Source organism: Metarhizium album, assembly GCF_000804445.1.
Source record: "Metarhizium album ARSEF 1941 chromosome Unknown scaffold_15, whole genome shotgun sequence".
In the NCBI taxonomy this organism is placed as follows: domain Eukaryota; kingdom Fungi; phylum Ascomycota; class Sordariomycetes; order Hypocreales; family Clavicipitaceae; genus Metarhizium; species Metarhizium album.
Window position 1 is genome coordinate 48,746 of NW_024467589.1, and position 17,520 is coordinate 66,265.

General features: G+C 55.8%; 3 protein-coding genes across 3 annotated transcripts; 2 read left to right on the plus strand and 1 right to left on the minus strand.

Annotated features, from left to right (window-relative positions):
• Positions 1-1,191: 1,191 nt before the first annotated feature.
• On the plus strand, positions 1,192-5,055 carry MAM_05647 (Leucine-rich repeat, ribonuclease inhibitor subtype; the record flags this gene model as incomplete). Its single annotated transcript, XM_040824445.1, has 3 exons — positions 1,192-1,246; positions 1,391-3,578; positions 3,651-5,055. The coding sequence occupies 3 exons, from the start codon at positions 1,192-1,194 to the stop codon at positions 5,053-5,055; spliced, it is 3,648 nt and encodes a 1,215-aa protein (XP_040677424.1).
• Positions 5,056-6,874: 1,819 nt separating this feature from the next.
• MAM_05648 (Phosphatidylserine decarboxylase) lies at positions 6,875-10,494 on the minus strand (the record flags this gene model as incomplete). The annotated part of the gene is made up of 5 exons (XM_040824446.1): positions 6,875-7,105; positions 7,174-7,925; positions 8,009-10,148; positions 10,248-10,292; positions 10,408-10,494. The coding sequence occupies 5 exons, from the start codon at positions 10,492-10,494 to the stop codon at positions 6,875-6,877; spliced, it is 3,255 nt and encodes a 1,084-aa protein (XP_040677425.1).
• A 3,415-nt stretch (positions 10,495-13,909) lies between these two features.
• Positions 13,910-15,432, plus strand: MAM_05649 (phosphorylcholine transferase; the record flags this gene model as incomplete). Its single annotated transcript, XM_040824447.1, has 4 exons — positions 13,910-14,379; positions 14,483-14,833; positions 14,897-15,239; positions 15,304-15,432. 4 exons carry the CDS (start codon positions 13,910-13,912, stop codon positions 15,430-15,432), a joined length of 1,293 nt encoding a protein of 430 aa, XP_040677426.1.
• Between the last annotated feature and the right edge of the window lie 2,088 nt (positions 15,433-17,520).

Consider the following 17,520-nt stretch of genomic DNA (forward strand, 5'->3'; position numbering starts at 1 on the left):
CTTGTCAGAGATTTGCACGAGGCAACGGCTTCCTTTGGCTCGCACCATTTCGATGCTTGATTGATTGCATTGGCATGTCGACTGGAGACTGGTGTGTGCGTGAGTGCACAGGTCCGCCTAGCTGAGCGAGGAAGGAGCCACGGAGTACGCGAACCAGCAAGGCAGCCGCGTCAACGTCGATGTCAACATCGGACAAAAGTCGAGCTTTGTCCTCTATTGCTTAAGGTGCCTTCGTTTTTTACTCTTATGCCCGCACAGCAGACAGCAGAATTTAATTGAGTGGCTTTGGAGCACAAACCCTAGCTAATCCCAGGGCCATCAAAGATCCCACCTCTAAGCTTGTTTATCACTCCAAATTTTGCAGCAGCGATACTCTTACTCGGGTCCAATATCCAAAGCACGCGACGTCGACATCGACATCCCGTCCAAAGCCACGAAACAACGCCAACGTCCGAGCATCAAGTGGAGACCTTATGGAGAGCTGATGGGTGCTGGAGCCCGGAGGGTCGTCGCTGGGGGGTCGATGACGGAGGAGCCGCCAGCAAAGCAACACAAGCATTCTACATGAACAAACTTGGCGACCACTTTGACAGCGCTGTCTCGCCGATCTCAACCCTGAGCCAGAGGAAACCATTGGCTCCGCCGTCTCCGTAATTGATTACCCCGCCATCCTATGATAGGGCCCAGGAAGAGCTCGGTCGTTGGCTCGAATTGACCCCTCGACAAAGTCCGTGTCTGCGACCCCGGGTCAGCATCTACCAGAACATTTGCAACTTGCTGAGGCGTCTGCCAGGACTCAGGGGCCAGTCAAAAAGGCTGGCCTGACCTTGGTCCTCCATTTGAACCGACAAAGCCAGCCCCGGGTGTGCCCAGACCCCGGAAGAAGCCAAAAGTCTGTCTATCCACCCTCAGCCGTCTCCCCGGCTGAGAAATCGACGTCAGCCCACACATCCAACGACTCCCGCCCGTTTCCGACGACAATCAGTTGCGAAAAGACAAAACGTCGTCCACAGTTTCACTCACGATCTGCTTCCCGACGACGCTAGATCAAAGAGTATCATTCCTCAGTGCTTCCACGTCTGCCACCCCATTTAATATCATCTCACGTGCAGTTCCTGTCCCTACACATCTCTGTCGTTCATGGTGTGCCCTGTGGAGTAGTCCAGCGAGAGGAAGCTTCCCGCCGGCACCATGGAGCAAGTCCACGGCGTCGACGTTAGCTGGATGACCAAGGCGTCGCCAAAAGGTAAGGCCTCATCCTACGCCATGTCATGTCAATGGTTCGTTCGAATCGGATACGGAATTCGTTTTGCGCATGCAAAGGAACCCTGTGCCTGCCACATCTTCCCACGCTGGTTCCTCGACATCTGCTGACATGTTCAAAAAACAGACAAAGCGAACAAACCGTCCACCTCGCCTCCAAAGGCGTCATCATCGGCTCCAGCGCAACCGCGAAATGTTCCCACGCCGTCGCAAGATGCTCGCAATCCCCAAGGGACCCCTGTCGCAAAGGGAACGGGTACGCCTCTACAGCAGAATGGGCAGCCTACTCCCAGCCCTACAAATTCCACCGCTGCGTCAAAACGAACATCACGATCCGGCTCAATAGACAATAAATCGGGGCCGAATGGACCTCCCCTTCAGCGACGCAACTCATGGTTCTCAAACATCATTCCTGCCAAATTCTCTAGCTCCGCTACGTCGCCACCGAGCAATACGGCGGCCCATCACCATTCTCTGCATCATCTTCACCACAAAGAGTCACAGCAGCAGACTGAATATCAAGCATCACCATCTCCAGCACCACCTCAGTCATCCCATACCTCGCCGTCTTCCGATGATACCCTTGAGTCGATCCCACTGCCACCAAAGCTGAATCCTACCAGAAATGCTGTTCTGCAACATGCCGCCGCGAAACCGGAAGGTAACAGCCCATACACTCCAGCCCCGCCCAAGACCAGCCAAGCTGGCTTTCTTGGGGTCTTTCGACGTCTGTCCTCGTCAGGCAGCACCAGCATGGTGAATGGAAAGCTTGGAAATGGCCTGGTCGAACGCAAGGTACTGAATATCGATCAAAACCGCGAAAGATGCAATATATCGGAGCTGAAGGATGCCAAGCTTAGACGGGTTTCATTTTGCGTAGACGTGGAGATTGCTCCCATGCCAAAGTATGCCGATGGGGAGACTCGGGGAGCAAAACCGCTAGACAAGGCACAAAAGAAGAAACTCACAGAACAAGGCGAAGGAGCTGCGCTTAAGAACCCTCAGGCAGTTGAAGCCAACAAGGAGGCCGAGGAGGCTGCCAGACGGACCAACGGAAATGGCAGCTCCAAACCCGACACGAACCACCCTAACAACGAAGGTAGAACACACGATGGCGCTGCCGACGAAACTCCGTCTGCTGAGCCTGAAAAGGGAAAGGAGGTATCGAAGAAGAAGGAGAAGAAGAAGAGAAGCGAGGAAGAACGGAAAGCTAGGAAAGAGAAGCGTCGAAAACTCGCCGAAGACAACGGTTCTGTGCCGATCGAGATTCACTATGACAGCACCGACTCATCATCATCAGATACTCACAGCGGCGACACAACTCCAAAGTCGTCGTCTGATCCAACCACAAATCCTGCCAGGATATATCGTCGTTGTTGTCAGCTGCGCGAAACTCCGATTCTCAAGAAGATCACGGAGCAATTGATGGACAAGGCCAACTCCAACTTCTCCGCTGGCACAGTCAACAAATTGGACCTGACGGACTACTTTCTTCAGCTTCCAGACCTAATCACGCTTGGGGACTATCTCGCGGTGGTTCCCGTCAAGGAGGTCGTTTTGGAGAATTGTGGCCTGGGCGATGAGGGCCTTCGCGTGATTCTTGCTGGTCTACTGGCAGCCAAGATGCCTCCAACCTCGCGGCGTAAGAAGCCCAAACACGAGCTCGAGGCACGAGGTGGAGTTGTTGAGCGGCTCGTCATAAAAAATAATAAGCTTGGACCTGACGGCTGGAAGCATATCTCTCTATTCATATACAAGTGCCGATCACTGAAGTATCTCGACATTTCGCACATAGCCTTTCCCAGACAGGCGCCGGCTGTCAAGAATGGCAACCTGCCAAATGGCGTACATATTCCTCGCTCGATATCAGATGTCTTCTCAAAGGCCATGGCCGATCGACTAGGTGGTTCAACTCTGGAGATGGTGAATATGGGCGAGACGGAGCCCAGTATGGAGCAGCTGGGCACAATCATGGACGGCATTATCAAGTGTGGTGTTCGACGACTGGGCTTGGCACACAACTCTCTGGATGCAGACGGTATCAAGCATGTGGTAAGGTACTTGTCTGGCGGGTTCTGCGAGGGTCTAGATCTGGGCGGAAACGACATCAACGAGCACATCGAGACGTTGGCCGGCTGCTTGGACGAGCACCATCCCATCTGGGCGCTGAGCCTGTCCAGCTGTAGTCTGACTCCATCGAGTCTCGGGAAGCTGTTGCCGGTAATTGCCAAGCTGAGAGGCTTTCGATTTATCGACCTTTCCCACAATCAAGAACTGTTCCAGACAGAACCCAGTGCCCTTGGCCTCTTGAGAAGGTAAAGTTTTTGGTTGAAATAAGCTCTGGCGTGTGGTGACGATGCAGCTTGGCATACTAACAGAATGTTTAGATATCTCCCCAAGCTGGAAGATTTAAAACGAATCCACTTGCAGGACGTCAACATGAGCCCGGAGCAAGCCATCGCGCTACTCGAGGTCTTGCCGGAAGCGCGCAACCTGGCACATATCAACTTGGTGGGCAATAGTGATCTGGTGAGGCTTGCGGACGCCAAGACGGAGGAAGCACAGGAAGAAGCTTGCGCCTTGTATGCGTCGCTGATGGCGGCAGCGAGAATATCCAGGAGCCTGATATGTGTGGACATTGAAGTGCCGAGTAGAGAATCGGGAGAGGTTGTCAAGGCCATGGCGAAGCAGGTGGTGGCGTACTGTCTCCGCAACATGGAGAGGATTCCCGACACGAGCATCAGCACCATTGCAGCGAGCGCCATGTCCGAGTCGCAGTCGGAGCTGCGGGATGCCAAGATAGCTGCGTACCCCGACGTCATTGCGCATCTTGTGGGCCACGACGTGCTGGAGCAAGACGGGGCAGAGGAAGAGCGTGAAGACGCGCCAGACGAAGATTACGTCATCGGGGGCACCGGCGTGGTCAAGGCCCTGGCGTTCTGTCTCAAGAACCGAGGCGACGACTCCCAGCGACAGTCGGCAGAGCTGGGCAGGAGCAGGGAGGACGGCAGCGACTCTGGGGCGCTGCCTGGCCTCGCGACTGGCGGCAAGGCCAAGGACATGTCGAAGCATCTGCTGGCGGGGGCGAGAAAGATTCGACAGCGCCTGCAGCCAGCGTTGCACAAGGCCAGGGCCGAGCCGGGCGACGAGGTGAACCTGCGCAAGCTCACGTTCCTAGATGAAACGCTGCAAGGCATCATCAAGAGGTTCGAAGACGAATTTCCCGACACGCGGGAGGCGTTGCCAGATGCAGTGGCGAGCAGCGAGCTGCGCAAGGCGTCTTGGACACTGAGCGAGGAGCCACTGCAGGCCGGACCGACGGCAGAAGACTCGGCAGTCGCGGTGTCGGACGGAGAAGAGGAGGCGGAAATGCAGGCGCCCAAGCCGCTGTCCCGGTCCAATTCGATGCTGTCCAGGGAACTAGCGGAGGAGGAAGGACGGATGCTCCGTGCTGGACACCGTTTCCGGTCCGGATTCGTGGGCAAGGAGCAATTCGACCTCATCAGCACGATTGACGACATCGGATCGGATCCGAAACACTGTCAAATGCTGGTGGACCTCGCGGAAGACATTGGCGGGGAGTTTCTTGAAAAGGTCAAGGAAAAGGGAGCAGTGCGAGCGTTCAAGGAAGACAAGGACGCGCTCTTTGGCAGCATGAGGGACAGCGATCCGGAGCACTGGGGACGATTCGTGGAGGCTCAGCAGAAGGCGCGAGCCAACATCACGGTGCCCTCGGAAAAGCACGGCGCAGAGGGACGGCAGCTGGCGGACGAGAATGCGATTGCGGACTGAGCTCAGCGCCGGCCTACTCGGTCTTGTCGACGAGAGTCGACGCTCACTGCAGCATGCTCGGCATGGCCAGGGCGGGCCACTTGGTGTCTATTGGCTGAGCCGGCGGCCGTGGCGGAAGAAGTAGATGATTTTATCAGCGTGTCAAGAATAGACGGTCGGGGTGGTTTTACGTGTGTATACTTGTCGCGCAGACGGCGGACGGCGGACTGCAGACGGTGTCTCTGCATGCTTACACGACGCAGGCGCGGCGGCCGGCTCCTTTTCCTTCTTTTTGGGTACCGAGCACAAGCAACACATGGGTGTATTATATTAATTTCCCGGGGGGAGGCTTCAGTCGCGACATGCTTGTGCGGATGCTGTCCCTTGGTTGCCGGTTTTCCCTTTTGTAAAAACGAAATAAAACGAAGCAAACGTTGAAGAGTAAGAATAAGCTGGTGGATGAAACAAAGCGCATGTCCGAATGACGGAGTCGCAGTGTGTCGGCGCAGGAAAGAGCGCCGAGTCAGGGCCAGCAGAGCAGGGCGGCAGCAGCGGCAGCAGCGGCCACTGGCCGTCCCGTCGCGGCTTCGGCGCCAGTCTCGTCAGACCACCACCGCCAAGTCAGTGCTGGCAGCCAACGGCGGCGCGTGCGTCGAGGCGCCGGGTCCCCACCTCGTCCCATCCGGCTACACCCGGCTACATCAGGCCACCGGGCCGCCGTGTCGAACCACTCGCCTGCCTGCCTTTTGCCTGCCTGCCTGCCTGCCTGGGAGGGCAGCAAGAACAAAAGCGCCAGACGTCCGTCACGTCCCTCTGGCGGGCGCCGCAAGACTCAGCTTGATCTCCCTCTCTCCCTTTGCTGCTGCTGCTTCTTCTCCTCCTCCTCCTCCTCCTCCGCTCCTCCAGGCACCGAGCTCCCGACACCACCAGCTCACCACGGACCGGCACGATTCACCACGGACCGGCACGATTCACCCACGGACCGGCATTCACCACGGACCGGCAGGAGCCGCCCGCCCGCAAACATGTCGCCGACGTACACCATGACGGCCCACCTGTGCAAGCAGTTCCACGCCTCGTGGAGGCTGGCGCGCCCGGCACGGCAGGCCGGCGACTCGGCGACGACGGCGACGACATCGACGGCCCCGCCCGCCGCGGCAGCAGAGGGCAAGCGGTCCGTGTCCGTGGACGGCGAGCGCGACGAGGGGCCCGCGCAGAGGAGGGGCTCGTCGTCCGCTTGGTCTGGCCGCGGGTGAGGCGTCCAGTGGTGGAAACTCTCTGGGGAGGCGGACGAGGCACCGGGCCCGGACCGGCTCGGCTCGGCTGGGCTTGGGGGGGAGGCTGGTGTGAAGATCCGGTGCGTTTGCTTGGCTGGGCACGGGCACGGCACGACATGTGCATGCAGGGACTCGACGTGGGAAGCGGGAATGGACAAGCACGCGGTGGCTGTTCCGGCTCCGAACCGTCGCCGTCGCCGGCCTCATCGACCTGCACGACAACATCACACGCTCCGAGCCCGCGTTGCCGACGACTCGTCTCGACACCGCCCGCCTGGCTTCGTCGTCCACCCTCGCACGTGTTGCGCGCATTCCAATGTCTACTCGGCAGACGCTGTCCCTTTTGGCCATTCTTCAATGTGCTGTAGTAGCGTAGATAACCTCTGACCGCTACACCTCCAAATCGCTACATGAATCAAACATCTTCTCCCGCTTCCTGCCCGTTGCATCGCCGCGCATAGTCAAAACTGTCATGACCACGGGGCAGAGCGTCACATCAAACACGTCCACGTCCCTCTTCTACTCGGCCCCCTCATGCAAGGAGTTGCCTCGCCAACCGCCACCTACATGGCTGACGCCGCCATTGTGTTCATGGTTGGCACGTTTGACAGCTTGCGCATGGGACGCTCGTCGTCGCCGCTATCGCTGGGAGACTGCCCCATGGCAAAGTTGCCCTGGATACGCCGCTTGGCCTCCTTCTTCTCCGCCTCCGTGATGTCCTCCTCACTCTTGCGCATGTCTGGTGTGTGTTGCCCTACGTCTGGTGAGTGGCCAATCGACATGCCCGCTCGCACCTGTCTCTCTGTCAGCCTGCTCAGCTTGTCCACCACCCAAGACGCTGCTGCATGCACACCCAACTTACCAATGTCTCCAGCGCCGTGCTCGAGTTGTCTGCCAAGTCATCGTCAAACACCATCTTGCCGGGCTCGAAGAGGAGCAACACCGTGCTGCCGCCAAATTTGAAATACCCCAGCTCCTCGGCCCTCTTGACCTCGTCTCCCGCCTTCCGTGTAATGACCGTGCTGCCAACCATCATTGCCCCCACGCAAATCACCATGACTCTGCCGTGCGCCACACTGTCAATCGGCACAATGACGCGCACGTTTTCGCCGTACACGTCGAGCGCGGACCGGATGGCCATGGGATTCACTGTGTAGTATTCGCCGGAAATGGTGACTGGCTTGCCCATGGTGCCGTCGACGGGAACGTGGAATCGATGGTAGTCTTGTGGTGCTAGTCGGAAGATGCCCAGCGCGCCATTCTCATAGCGGGCCGCGTCATTTGGATAAGCATCCCCTAGCAGCCTCTTGATGCTGAATTCTCTTCCCTTGACCCAGACCTTGGTTGCCTGAGTAATCTGGTTGAACACGACGCTTCGACAGTCGGCTGGCGACACGATGATGCCCGGGTTGTTGGGTGCGGAGCACGGTCGAGCATCCGGCTTCAGTGCTCGGTAGAAAAATTCGTTAAAGTTCTTAAACTCCTCAATGGGCAGAAGAACTTCTGACATGTCCAGGCCGTGAAACTCGATAAACTTTTCGATTTCTTCCCTAGAAGCTGGGTCGTCAAACTTGCGTCCTTGCTTTATGCTCAGGTTCTTCAACATTTTTCGGACTACAAAGTGTCAGCCTCCACACGCGACCGCGCACAGTCTTCCTCTGCCTGGAACGCTTAGTTTCGTTCCAGCCGGTACTTACTTCGCTTGTTCTCCATGTCACGCGACTTCAGACCCTTGTACAGCAGCCGGATCCCCAGTCTTACATAGACACTCATCTTCTCTTCATTGATCTGACCAGTCATGCGATCTTGCACGAGAATGTTGGCCGAGTTGGCGCCCAGCTTGTAGCCGCCATAGGAGATCTTGGTAATGACCTTGGAGTACCACTTGCGTTGGGCCTGGCTGGCCGTCACGAAGCCACCCATCAGCACTGTGTTTACTTGTCTCCAGTCCTGACTGGCGCAAGTAGCGATGTGAGTTATAATGTCCGTGTCGTTGCGCTTGTTGAGTCGTGGTTGGTGGCAGATGGGACATTCGCGAATTTCTACAACGTGTTCCTCGTCTCGGTCGCCGCTCTCGTCGCTCTCCTCCTCGCCGGAGCCCTTGGCGTCAATGGGAGTATGTGCCTCAACGACGATTTGGGGGGTCGAGGTGCCCGACGCGTTGGTGGAGCTTAGATCCCCAGCAATGTCTGGCCTGTTATGAACTCCAAGTTGCTTCAGGTCCGGGACCAGGCTCTTCACCTTGTCTGCAACTGTCGTGGGCTTGCTCTTGGCCGCAAGCTGATCCTCCAGGCAAATCACTGCCTCATCCATGGTCAGATCCCACGTCTCTTCGTTGTCAGCAGCTTTGTGGGGGAATCGATGGAAGAAGCTGTCAATGGTAGACTCCTTCAGGGTAGACCCTAGCGTGTCCAGCATTGTGGTGAGCTCAACGCGGCTAATCTCACCACTCTCGTCGGTATCGTACTGGCGAAGCATGGCCCGCCAGAATTGCTGCCGCAGAGCTGGGTACGGCATGTACTTTGCTCTGAGGTAAATCTGAGGGCTGTGCTTACTCTCCCACTTGTCCAGGTTCTTCATTTTCAGCGGCACCACAAAGTCATGGAAGTCGGATCCCTCAACTTCGGCACCAGCATCCGACGGTTCAGCTGGGTTAGCAAACGCATCAGAGACTGGCGCAGCGGTGTTGGCGGATAGGGTCTGACTTGTCTCAACGCTGGTGCTGTGTGACGTGTTGTTGCTCGTGGTTGGTGAGGTTTTCGACAGCTGCGGACGCATCAATTTGCCCAAGCTTTGTGTGGATGACGACCGTGACATGCCCAGCTTCTTGAAGCGGGATCTGGCGGCCGAGGGGGCGTGTTCGTCCGGCTCCCGCAGTCCGTACAATCCGGTTTCCGGGTTGGCTTGCGGCGCCCTCTCGATGAGCTCCTGTACCGGCAGATTGCACGATGCAATGAAATCATTTCCAGAATACTTGTCGTGGTCGATAACAGTGAAGGAAAAAGAATACGCTTGCTCGTGGCCCTGCACGTGGAAGATCATTTTTTCATTGTAGACGGGGTTTAAGTTGTGCCTGACACGGCGTGTACGGTACGTCTTCCTGCCCAGGGACGCTACTACAAACGGGTCCATGTCGAAGCTTGTTCGCGTGAGGTTAGACTCGGGGGGCAGGTCGGTGATTTTGACAATCTCGAGGAAGATGATGCCCACAACATCCGAACCACCGTTGTTAAAGGCGTAGGGATTGTCTCTTCGTCGCTTCCTCAGACCCCTGATCCTAAGTCTACGGCGCCTCTTTTCGGCCGTTTCCGGTTTGGATGGGTCGTCACCCTCTTCATCGTCGAATTCGGTCAGGTCATCCTCGTCGTCCTCGTCGCGGGGCTCTTCCAGGCCCGAAGATGTCGCGTCTTGATTTAGTGCAGGTGTCAAGTGTGGCTTGGGCGACGGCATAGAGGCAGAAATGGAGCCAACGATGGCGTAGAATTTGTCCAGAATGTCTCTGGAGGAGCTGCCCAGGTTGGCCGTATCGAAGAGGGAAAATTGCAGGAGGACCTCGCCAGAGACAACGCCCGTTTTCTTGCCAGGCCTTTTGCTCTTTAGGGCAAACCAACGGGGTTCCACTTCAGTTCGTTCATTTTGGAATATCTCCTCGAGAGCGATGTCGAACTCGCCCATGTAATCCTTGCCGAATCGATCTTTGTCCCAGCAAATGACATCGAGGAGAAGGTTCTGAGGTGAATTTACTGGAAGTTCTTCGATCACGTTCCACTCTGGATTGAGAGTTTTGGGGACTGAATGGGTGACAATTTTACTATCACCGGAGGTAATGACGAGATACTGTGGCGCTGTCAGCAAATCATTTTTTGGTGCGGAGTACTTGGTCCCCCGCCGGCATGTGTGGGAAAATAGCAGGACAACGGTTGAGGTAGAACGTACCGGGTCGGAAGTGCCTCCACGATCTTTGGCGGCCAGGTTTCTGGCCTGGACAACAAAGGTCAGCAAATTGATCAGCCAAAGTCTGGGAGAGAGCGACTTTTCATGGTATTATCGAAGGAGAGCAAACAAAATGAAGAAGGTGTAAAGGGCGAGCGCGCACCTTCAGAATGACCAGCTTCAAAGCCAGGCCGCCGGCCGCCTCGCCTCCAGACCCCGCGTTGTCCGTCTTGTCCGTCTTGGGCCGCATCGTGCCTGTCGACTGGCTGGTGACAGAACTGACACTCGAGGACGAAAGTAACCGAGTTGGCTTTATTCTCATGACGAGGAGGCAAGCGAGCCAGAGGAGACTTGGTCCGCAAGGAACAAAATCCAAAGCGGCCAAAAGCTCCGACAGGGAGAAGCTCAAGCGGACCTTTAACAAGCTTCAAATGTTGGGGCAGGTGTTCCAGGTCGACTTGGCACGCCACTTTGTCCAGCTGCACCGTGTGTGTCCTTGTTCCACGCACGGTGTGCAACGCTGTCTCGCCTTGGTTCGCCAAAGCCGGAGTTTCGGCACGAGACAAGAGCAGAAGTTGACAGATTGGAACGCAGAAAGCCTTAAATAATGATCCCCATCTGTAGCCGAGCCCTCTAGTGTGATGGGGTCAGTCTACAGAGTCTGGATCAACACCGTCATGGCGTCAGCACGGTATGCACAGCCGCTGCGGTCTCCCGAATTTCAGGAGGGAGAAGGCAACTTTAGGCCGGGTGACTGTTGCCTTGTGCCTCAAGTGCTACTTGGGTACATGCATGGCGTTCGGTGCTCCGTACTTTATGCAGGAGGATGTCCTACTGCAGGCGGGGTTGAAACAACAAAGAAGACGTCGATATGCGTCAGCCAGACACTAGTACTTACTCCGATGTAACCAGGGTATTAGGTAGTACTTCAGTATCTAAATACCTGGCCAAGAGGTAGGTACCCAGGCACTTGAGTACTTTAAGTAGGGTTGGCAATTCGTGGGTGGTCACTGGTGGTGACGTACTCTGTACATGCATAAAAATCAAGGCGACACGCGGCTTAGGGTAAGGCTGAGGACTGGCGGTTGCGTCATTCCAAAGTTGCTCTCCAAAGTTCTCTGCTTTCCAAGTTATATTTATATTTATTTTTTTCCTGCCATTTCCCTTCAAGCAGTGCTTGTCTAATGTCTGCGTGGATATGCCGCAGCTATACAAGACATTGGTCCCTTGCGTTCACCATGTGCATTGAGACATCCTCATAAAGCATGCACAAGCCAGCACCCGTGCGTGCATGTTGTGCTTTGTACTTGAAGAGTCTGGAGTGTTGCCCAAGCTCTGCATAATACCTCCCACCGACGCACAAGAAAGGTACCGCGGTATCTTCTGAGGTCTGGTACATCCGTGGTCAGGTAGCTATACTTTGAGCAAAAACAAATACCTGACCAAGCCCATGCAAATATAATTGGATGTCTGTTGTGATAGTATCGTGGCACAGCAATGGCTGTTGCTGAAATGAGGCAATATGCTGGGTGGCATTCTTGGTCCCGGTCGAGGGCCAAAAAATCCAAGACATTGAGCAGCCACAGTGTCGTGCACAAGTCATCACACCGTCTGCCATGGCGCCGGAGTTTAACTAACGCTAGGTTCGATCCCGACCCCGACCAGCTTGCTTCCGGAGGAAGACGACGACGGACGGGCCACTGGTCCACGACTTTTTGGCCCTCATGGGCTGAAGCCGGCTAACCCGCCAACGCGAGAGACGCGCCGGATGGAGACGGGTCTAGGCAATCGAAGTTGGGAACGGGAATTGGATACCAAAGGTGATGTGATTATTGGACATGGGTGATGAATAGACATGTTGTTCAACCATTCCAGCCCTCTCGGCCCTGCAATTGAAGCACGCCGAACTGATGCCGTATCAGATGGTGGAACGTGTCCAAACCTCTTTGTCCTGCATTTCAACAAGCAAACGGTACTCGACCCGTGCATATATAACACATCACCACATGAGACTCGGTGAGGGGTGGGCGGGGAGGCATCACAGGAGACGAACGAGCCGGCAGGAACTTTCAAAATCCAGCTCGTTTTTGCCATGTCATGCCGCGTGAAGAGGCATATGTGAATTTGACTCCAGCATCCAAGCTACCATGTTGACGTCATGGCCTGATCAACATCATCCGTGACCGTCACCTCGTTGCCCGGCTCATAAACCCGGTCACCCCAACGCCGGACTCCAGTACTCGGTTGGTCCGGGTACAGCGCAGGCTGGGACGCGATGCATCATACTCCGTACAGCCCTGGACCGCACGAGGCCGCAGTACTCCGTACCGCACGGCGGCGTTCAACTCCTATCCGTGGATGAGAGGCTCTGTACTAGTCACAACTATTGATGCTTACTCCGTACTGGGCCAGCCGTGGCTACCAAAGTGCTCTGGTCCCTCTTTCCGCAGAGTGCGTTGTCTGGGTCGACATGCACCCCAGTCTGGTCGCTTTGTTCAAGAATGTCTTGGAATGTCAGCTACGGCGTCGTCCGTAACGAGGGAATCGATTTGGATGCTGCAGAGAAGTCCGCAGTCGTGGCGTCTTAAAACACAGACGGCTGCTGCAACATGTTGTACCGCGACTGGGCAATGCGCTGTCCTGAGAAGGAACTCGGCCCTGCGACAATTCTCGTTGGGCCGAATGCGGGTTATAAGAGCACTATGCGAGACATCTCGAGTTCGACGACGCCTGCAGACGCGACGCGTGCTTATTGGGTTTTGGACCCCTTTCCCTTTTCCTTGTTGGGCGTGCGCAGCGAAAGGGTACGGAGTACGTACGTAGATAGAAACCGTGCGTGGCATCACGTGATTATAATTTGACCAACGAGACGTCAGGGTCACTTGGGGCGGATCCGTGGATAAAAAGCAAAACGTTACGGAGTACGTACCACGTAGTCATACATGAGGGATGTCTTGTTTCCCGGAGTTTTATTGCATGGAGCCGGTTGGTTTATACGTAGTAATACGGAGTAGTCTCGGGCCTCATTCAGCCCATTTAATTTGAACCTGTACTCCGTGGATGCGACTGGGGGAGCAATCGTCCATCATCGATTGATGAGACTGGCTGGCCTCGGCTCCCCGTCGTTCTCGAGCGCCACCACAAGTCGAGGCGCTTGGCACGGTTGCTTCCCGCTGTTCCCTGGCTCAGGCTCTCCAAGGCTGCTCCAGCCTCCAGCCTTCTCCTAATAGTCTCCTGCCAGCGTCAAGCTCTTGTGCTCCACCGCGTTCTTCAAAGACCAGGTTGCAGGTGCTCCCGTCCGGAACACTCACTCACTCTCTCCCTCACGCCTTGCTCTTTACTCCGTCCTCTTTGCATCTCCGTACCCGAACTCCGTGGCTTCGCTCTAGCCTCGCCTTTTCTTTGGGTTTTTCCTGATAAGCTCTTCCGTCGCGTTATCCGCACCACAGTTGACCTGGCCCCTTCCACCCCCCCAATGTCACAACCTTCATCTCGGGTCCAAGACCAGTCGTCTCTGTCAAACCAAATCCGCCTCTAGTCCGGCATCGATAGCCTGACCTGAGTCGTTGCTTCCGTTGGATGTTGCTGCTCTGGTCACGCGAACGTTTGCCGTAAACAAACGACGCCAGATTGCCACGTACGACGCAAGTTACCCCGTGCTCACAATGTCGTCACCATCCGCCTCTCCACAAGGAAGCAAGCGCAAGAGGAGCGTCGTCTCCATCCCCAACGGCGGTGCTTCCGATAGTGTCTTGCAGCCTTCATCTCGAGATGCTTCGGCCGAAGAGGGCGATACTACCGCGCCTGAATCCGGTCGACACCATCATCGCAACGGCACCACCGGTCCGAACCCTAAGAGACTGCGAAGCAATTCGGGCCGCTCTGCTGACGTTGCTGCTGATAATGTCATTGATCCTGGCGAGCCCAGCGATACCACAGAGGCCAGCATTGATATTGCCGAGAGAGTCGGTCGCAGGGGACGCAAGGCCTCCGCCAATGGCAACGACGAGACAATGGCACCGCCGCCAGTTGGGAAGCTGATCCATCCTGCCGGTGGTTTCAAGACCAACCCTCCTCCTGTCGGTCGACCTGTCCGTGTCTATGCTGACGGTGTTTTTGATTTGTTTCACCTTGGGTAAGTTTGGGGAACAAGGCAGCCATGACTCATCATTCCACCGGGAATCCGACTCGGAATGCGCAGTCGTCAATGGAGAAAGGCGCTGACGAGAGCTTGACAGGCACATGCGCCAGCTTGAACAGGCTAAAAAGGCCTTCCCCAACACCACCCTTGTTGTTGGTGTTACTGGTGACGATGAAACGCACAAGCGTAAGGGCTTGACTGTCATGTCGGCCAAGGAGCGAGCCGAATCTGTGCGACACTGCAAGTGGGTGGACGAGGTCATTGAGGATTGCCCATGGATCTTTACCCCCGAGTTCCTCCAGGCCAACCACCTCGACTATGTTGCGCACGACGATCTTCCCTACGGCGCTGACGAAGGTGATGATATTTATCAACCCATCAAGGCAGCCGGCATGTTCCTTGTTACCCAGCGAACTGAGGGGGTGAGCACAACTGGCATTATAACTAGGTGAGCTTTGCGTGCCTTGTGTGCTCTGGCGTGTATTGATATTGACTCGGCTTTTGCGTACAGAATCGTCCGAGACTACGAAAAGTACATTTCCCGACAGTTCAAGCGTGGTACTTCACGACAGGAGCTCAACGTCAGCTGGCTCAAGAAGAATGAACTAGACATCAAGCGCCACGTCCAGGATCTTCGCGACAACATCATTACAAACTGGACAAGCACGGGCCAGGAGCTCAGCCGAGAACTCAAGCAGTTCTGGCCGTCTAGTCGACCCCACAGCCCTGCTCGCTTCAACTCGGCCAACAGCGATGGTCTTCGATCTCCCACTACCCCTGGATCCAACCCTAACAACTCCAAGGAGTTTGTTACTGGCTACGCCCTTGGTCTCGTCGGCGGTGTCCGCTCCTGGGTAGGTTCACCTCGCCTTGAAGCGTGCCGGCTGTCCAATAATCACAATACTCACATTTACACAGATGACCAAGAACAGACGAACAGTCGCCAGCCGTCCCGTCTCTGACGACGAGTCCGAGGAGTCCGATGAAGCTGCCAAGTCGCCCCGGTCTACAAGCGCTCCCTCTCTGCATGCTGCCGCCCAGGCATAAAATACACCTGTCGCCGGACGCTGGCGCGTTACTTCTATGACAGAAGACGACAAAAGCCATTCATTGATTGCATTAGTTGACTCTTCGTTCCCTTTATTCTCTGAAAAGTCTTTTTTCTACGACTGAAGACGAGATGATTTGACTGTACTTAATCGAATGGTGCTGAGTATGGATTTGGACAAGACTTAAAAGGACCGATCCTCTTGAAGCTCCTTCTTTCTTCTTTTTGCCCCTTTTTATCAGAGGGAACATTGGCAACACGGCGCTTCGCGACTGTTTCTGTTTGTCTTTAATTATTGTCGATATCTTCATTCTTCATACTTCCGCGCTGTGGTTCGCATCATCGTTGTAGCGCCTCCTCAGGCACCCGCCCTTCGGGGGAAGGGGGACTTTTGTATTGGTGCAGTATAAGTGTAATGCGATGACGGCTGTTGAGAATATATTGACTTTGATGAATTTGGCTCTCTGTGTATCGTGAGATGAGTGGATGTGGGCAATGGGCGTCGGTGCCGTGGACTGTCTGGCGACATGAAGACGGCTAGGGCATTGGGAAACGAAGCTCTTGTCGGCCAAAGTGACATGCGGTGTATTTCTTGAGCCCGTTTTCGGGTCGATGGATGGCGGCGCAGTTTACGGCGCATCATTGCGCGAATAGTGACATCCATGACGACGAGGAAGGGGGGGGAGATCGAGTTGTTTTCACCAAAGAATGTGTGAGATTTGGAGGTGCTGGCCACGATTTTGGCCGACAAGGGCCTGCGTGACGCTTAAATGGACTTGCTCTATTCTGACTGAATTCGGTGGCTTTATCGCTCGTCGGGCAGTGGATGCCTGGCCTGCAATGCTTCTTTCGGGGATCAGCAGACTATAGGTGTGTTTGAAGATGTTGCGAGCAAGGCTACATCACGACGAGTGATGTGGTTCTGGTGCCGTTTCTGTGTGTTTGGAATACTTCTTGCCGGGGGCCCAAATGTCCCGTGGATCGAACAGAAGGCTCAACTGCCACTTTGATGTCGTGCTTGCTACCTTTCACCTTGTCTCCTGAGAAGCGGAGATTCGTTCATTCGTTCTACTTGGCAGAAGGATATATCATATGGCCACCTGATTGCAAGACAGACATACTGCTCGCGGTCTCTATCTTGGCGTGGCAAAGCCGCCTTGTCCAGTTGACCGAGCTGATGGCTGCAGCATTGATGAGCATGGATTCATTCAAGTATACTGCTTCATATCCGTTTGAGCCTCGACCACCCACAATGCTACTGTTTTTCCTTTGCCCTTTTACGTTTGGACTAGCTCATCCCTTGCTTTACCCTTGGCGGCCGTCTTGTTTCAAAAGGTACGGGAAGCCATGAAACGGCCCTCCATCTGGCTCCCATCGCTTGGCACACAGCCATGTCTGCAAGAAGCCCGATCAACGTCCTGACTCCTGACCAGAAACCACTGGGGAGAAAGACACGCGCAGCAGCCTCGCCCAGGAGGCCTGCAGTAGTCCCGCCTCGTCATTTCACATGGGGGAATGCATGTGCCAACTCGATTGCCAGCGCCCCACGAAGCCACGGATCGGCAATACAGCCCGTCACTCGCAACTTGGTTGCTGGAGAGCCTTCTCGCGCGGCAGCTCCGCGAGCGGGCATCTAGCTTGAGTTCGGCATGCGGCCTGAACGCAAACCACCTTGCCGCGATTACGGCCTCTGTCAGGCCCTCTGCGCCTCTTATACACATTGGCTTGGACGAGAAAGCCCGTCGCTCTCGCGGTGCCGAGTCTCATGGTTTGTGAGGCTGAGGCTTAGGCTTGATCTGGAGACTTGAACACGCGGTGCCGTTCACGAACACGGCAGCCCCTCGCCCCCAAATATAAGCCGCGCAGCCGTCGGGGACCATGGCTGAGGGTGTTGACGACTCGCGCCGGACAGACGCAAGCGAGCCAAGGGGAGCCCGGGCCTTGGACGCTTCCGCACGTCTTTTCAGACGAGCAGGGCTCTGTGGGTAGTCGCAAAGTGTCAAGTGACGGGTGTGGACAATGGAGGGAGGCCCGGGAGAGCGCTCGGCGCCGGCACGAGAGACGCCGTTATGGGGGCTATCTGGATG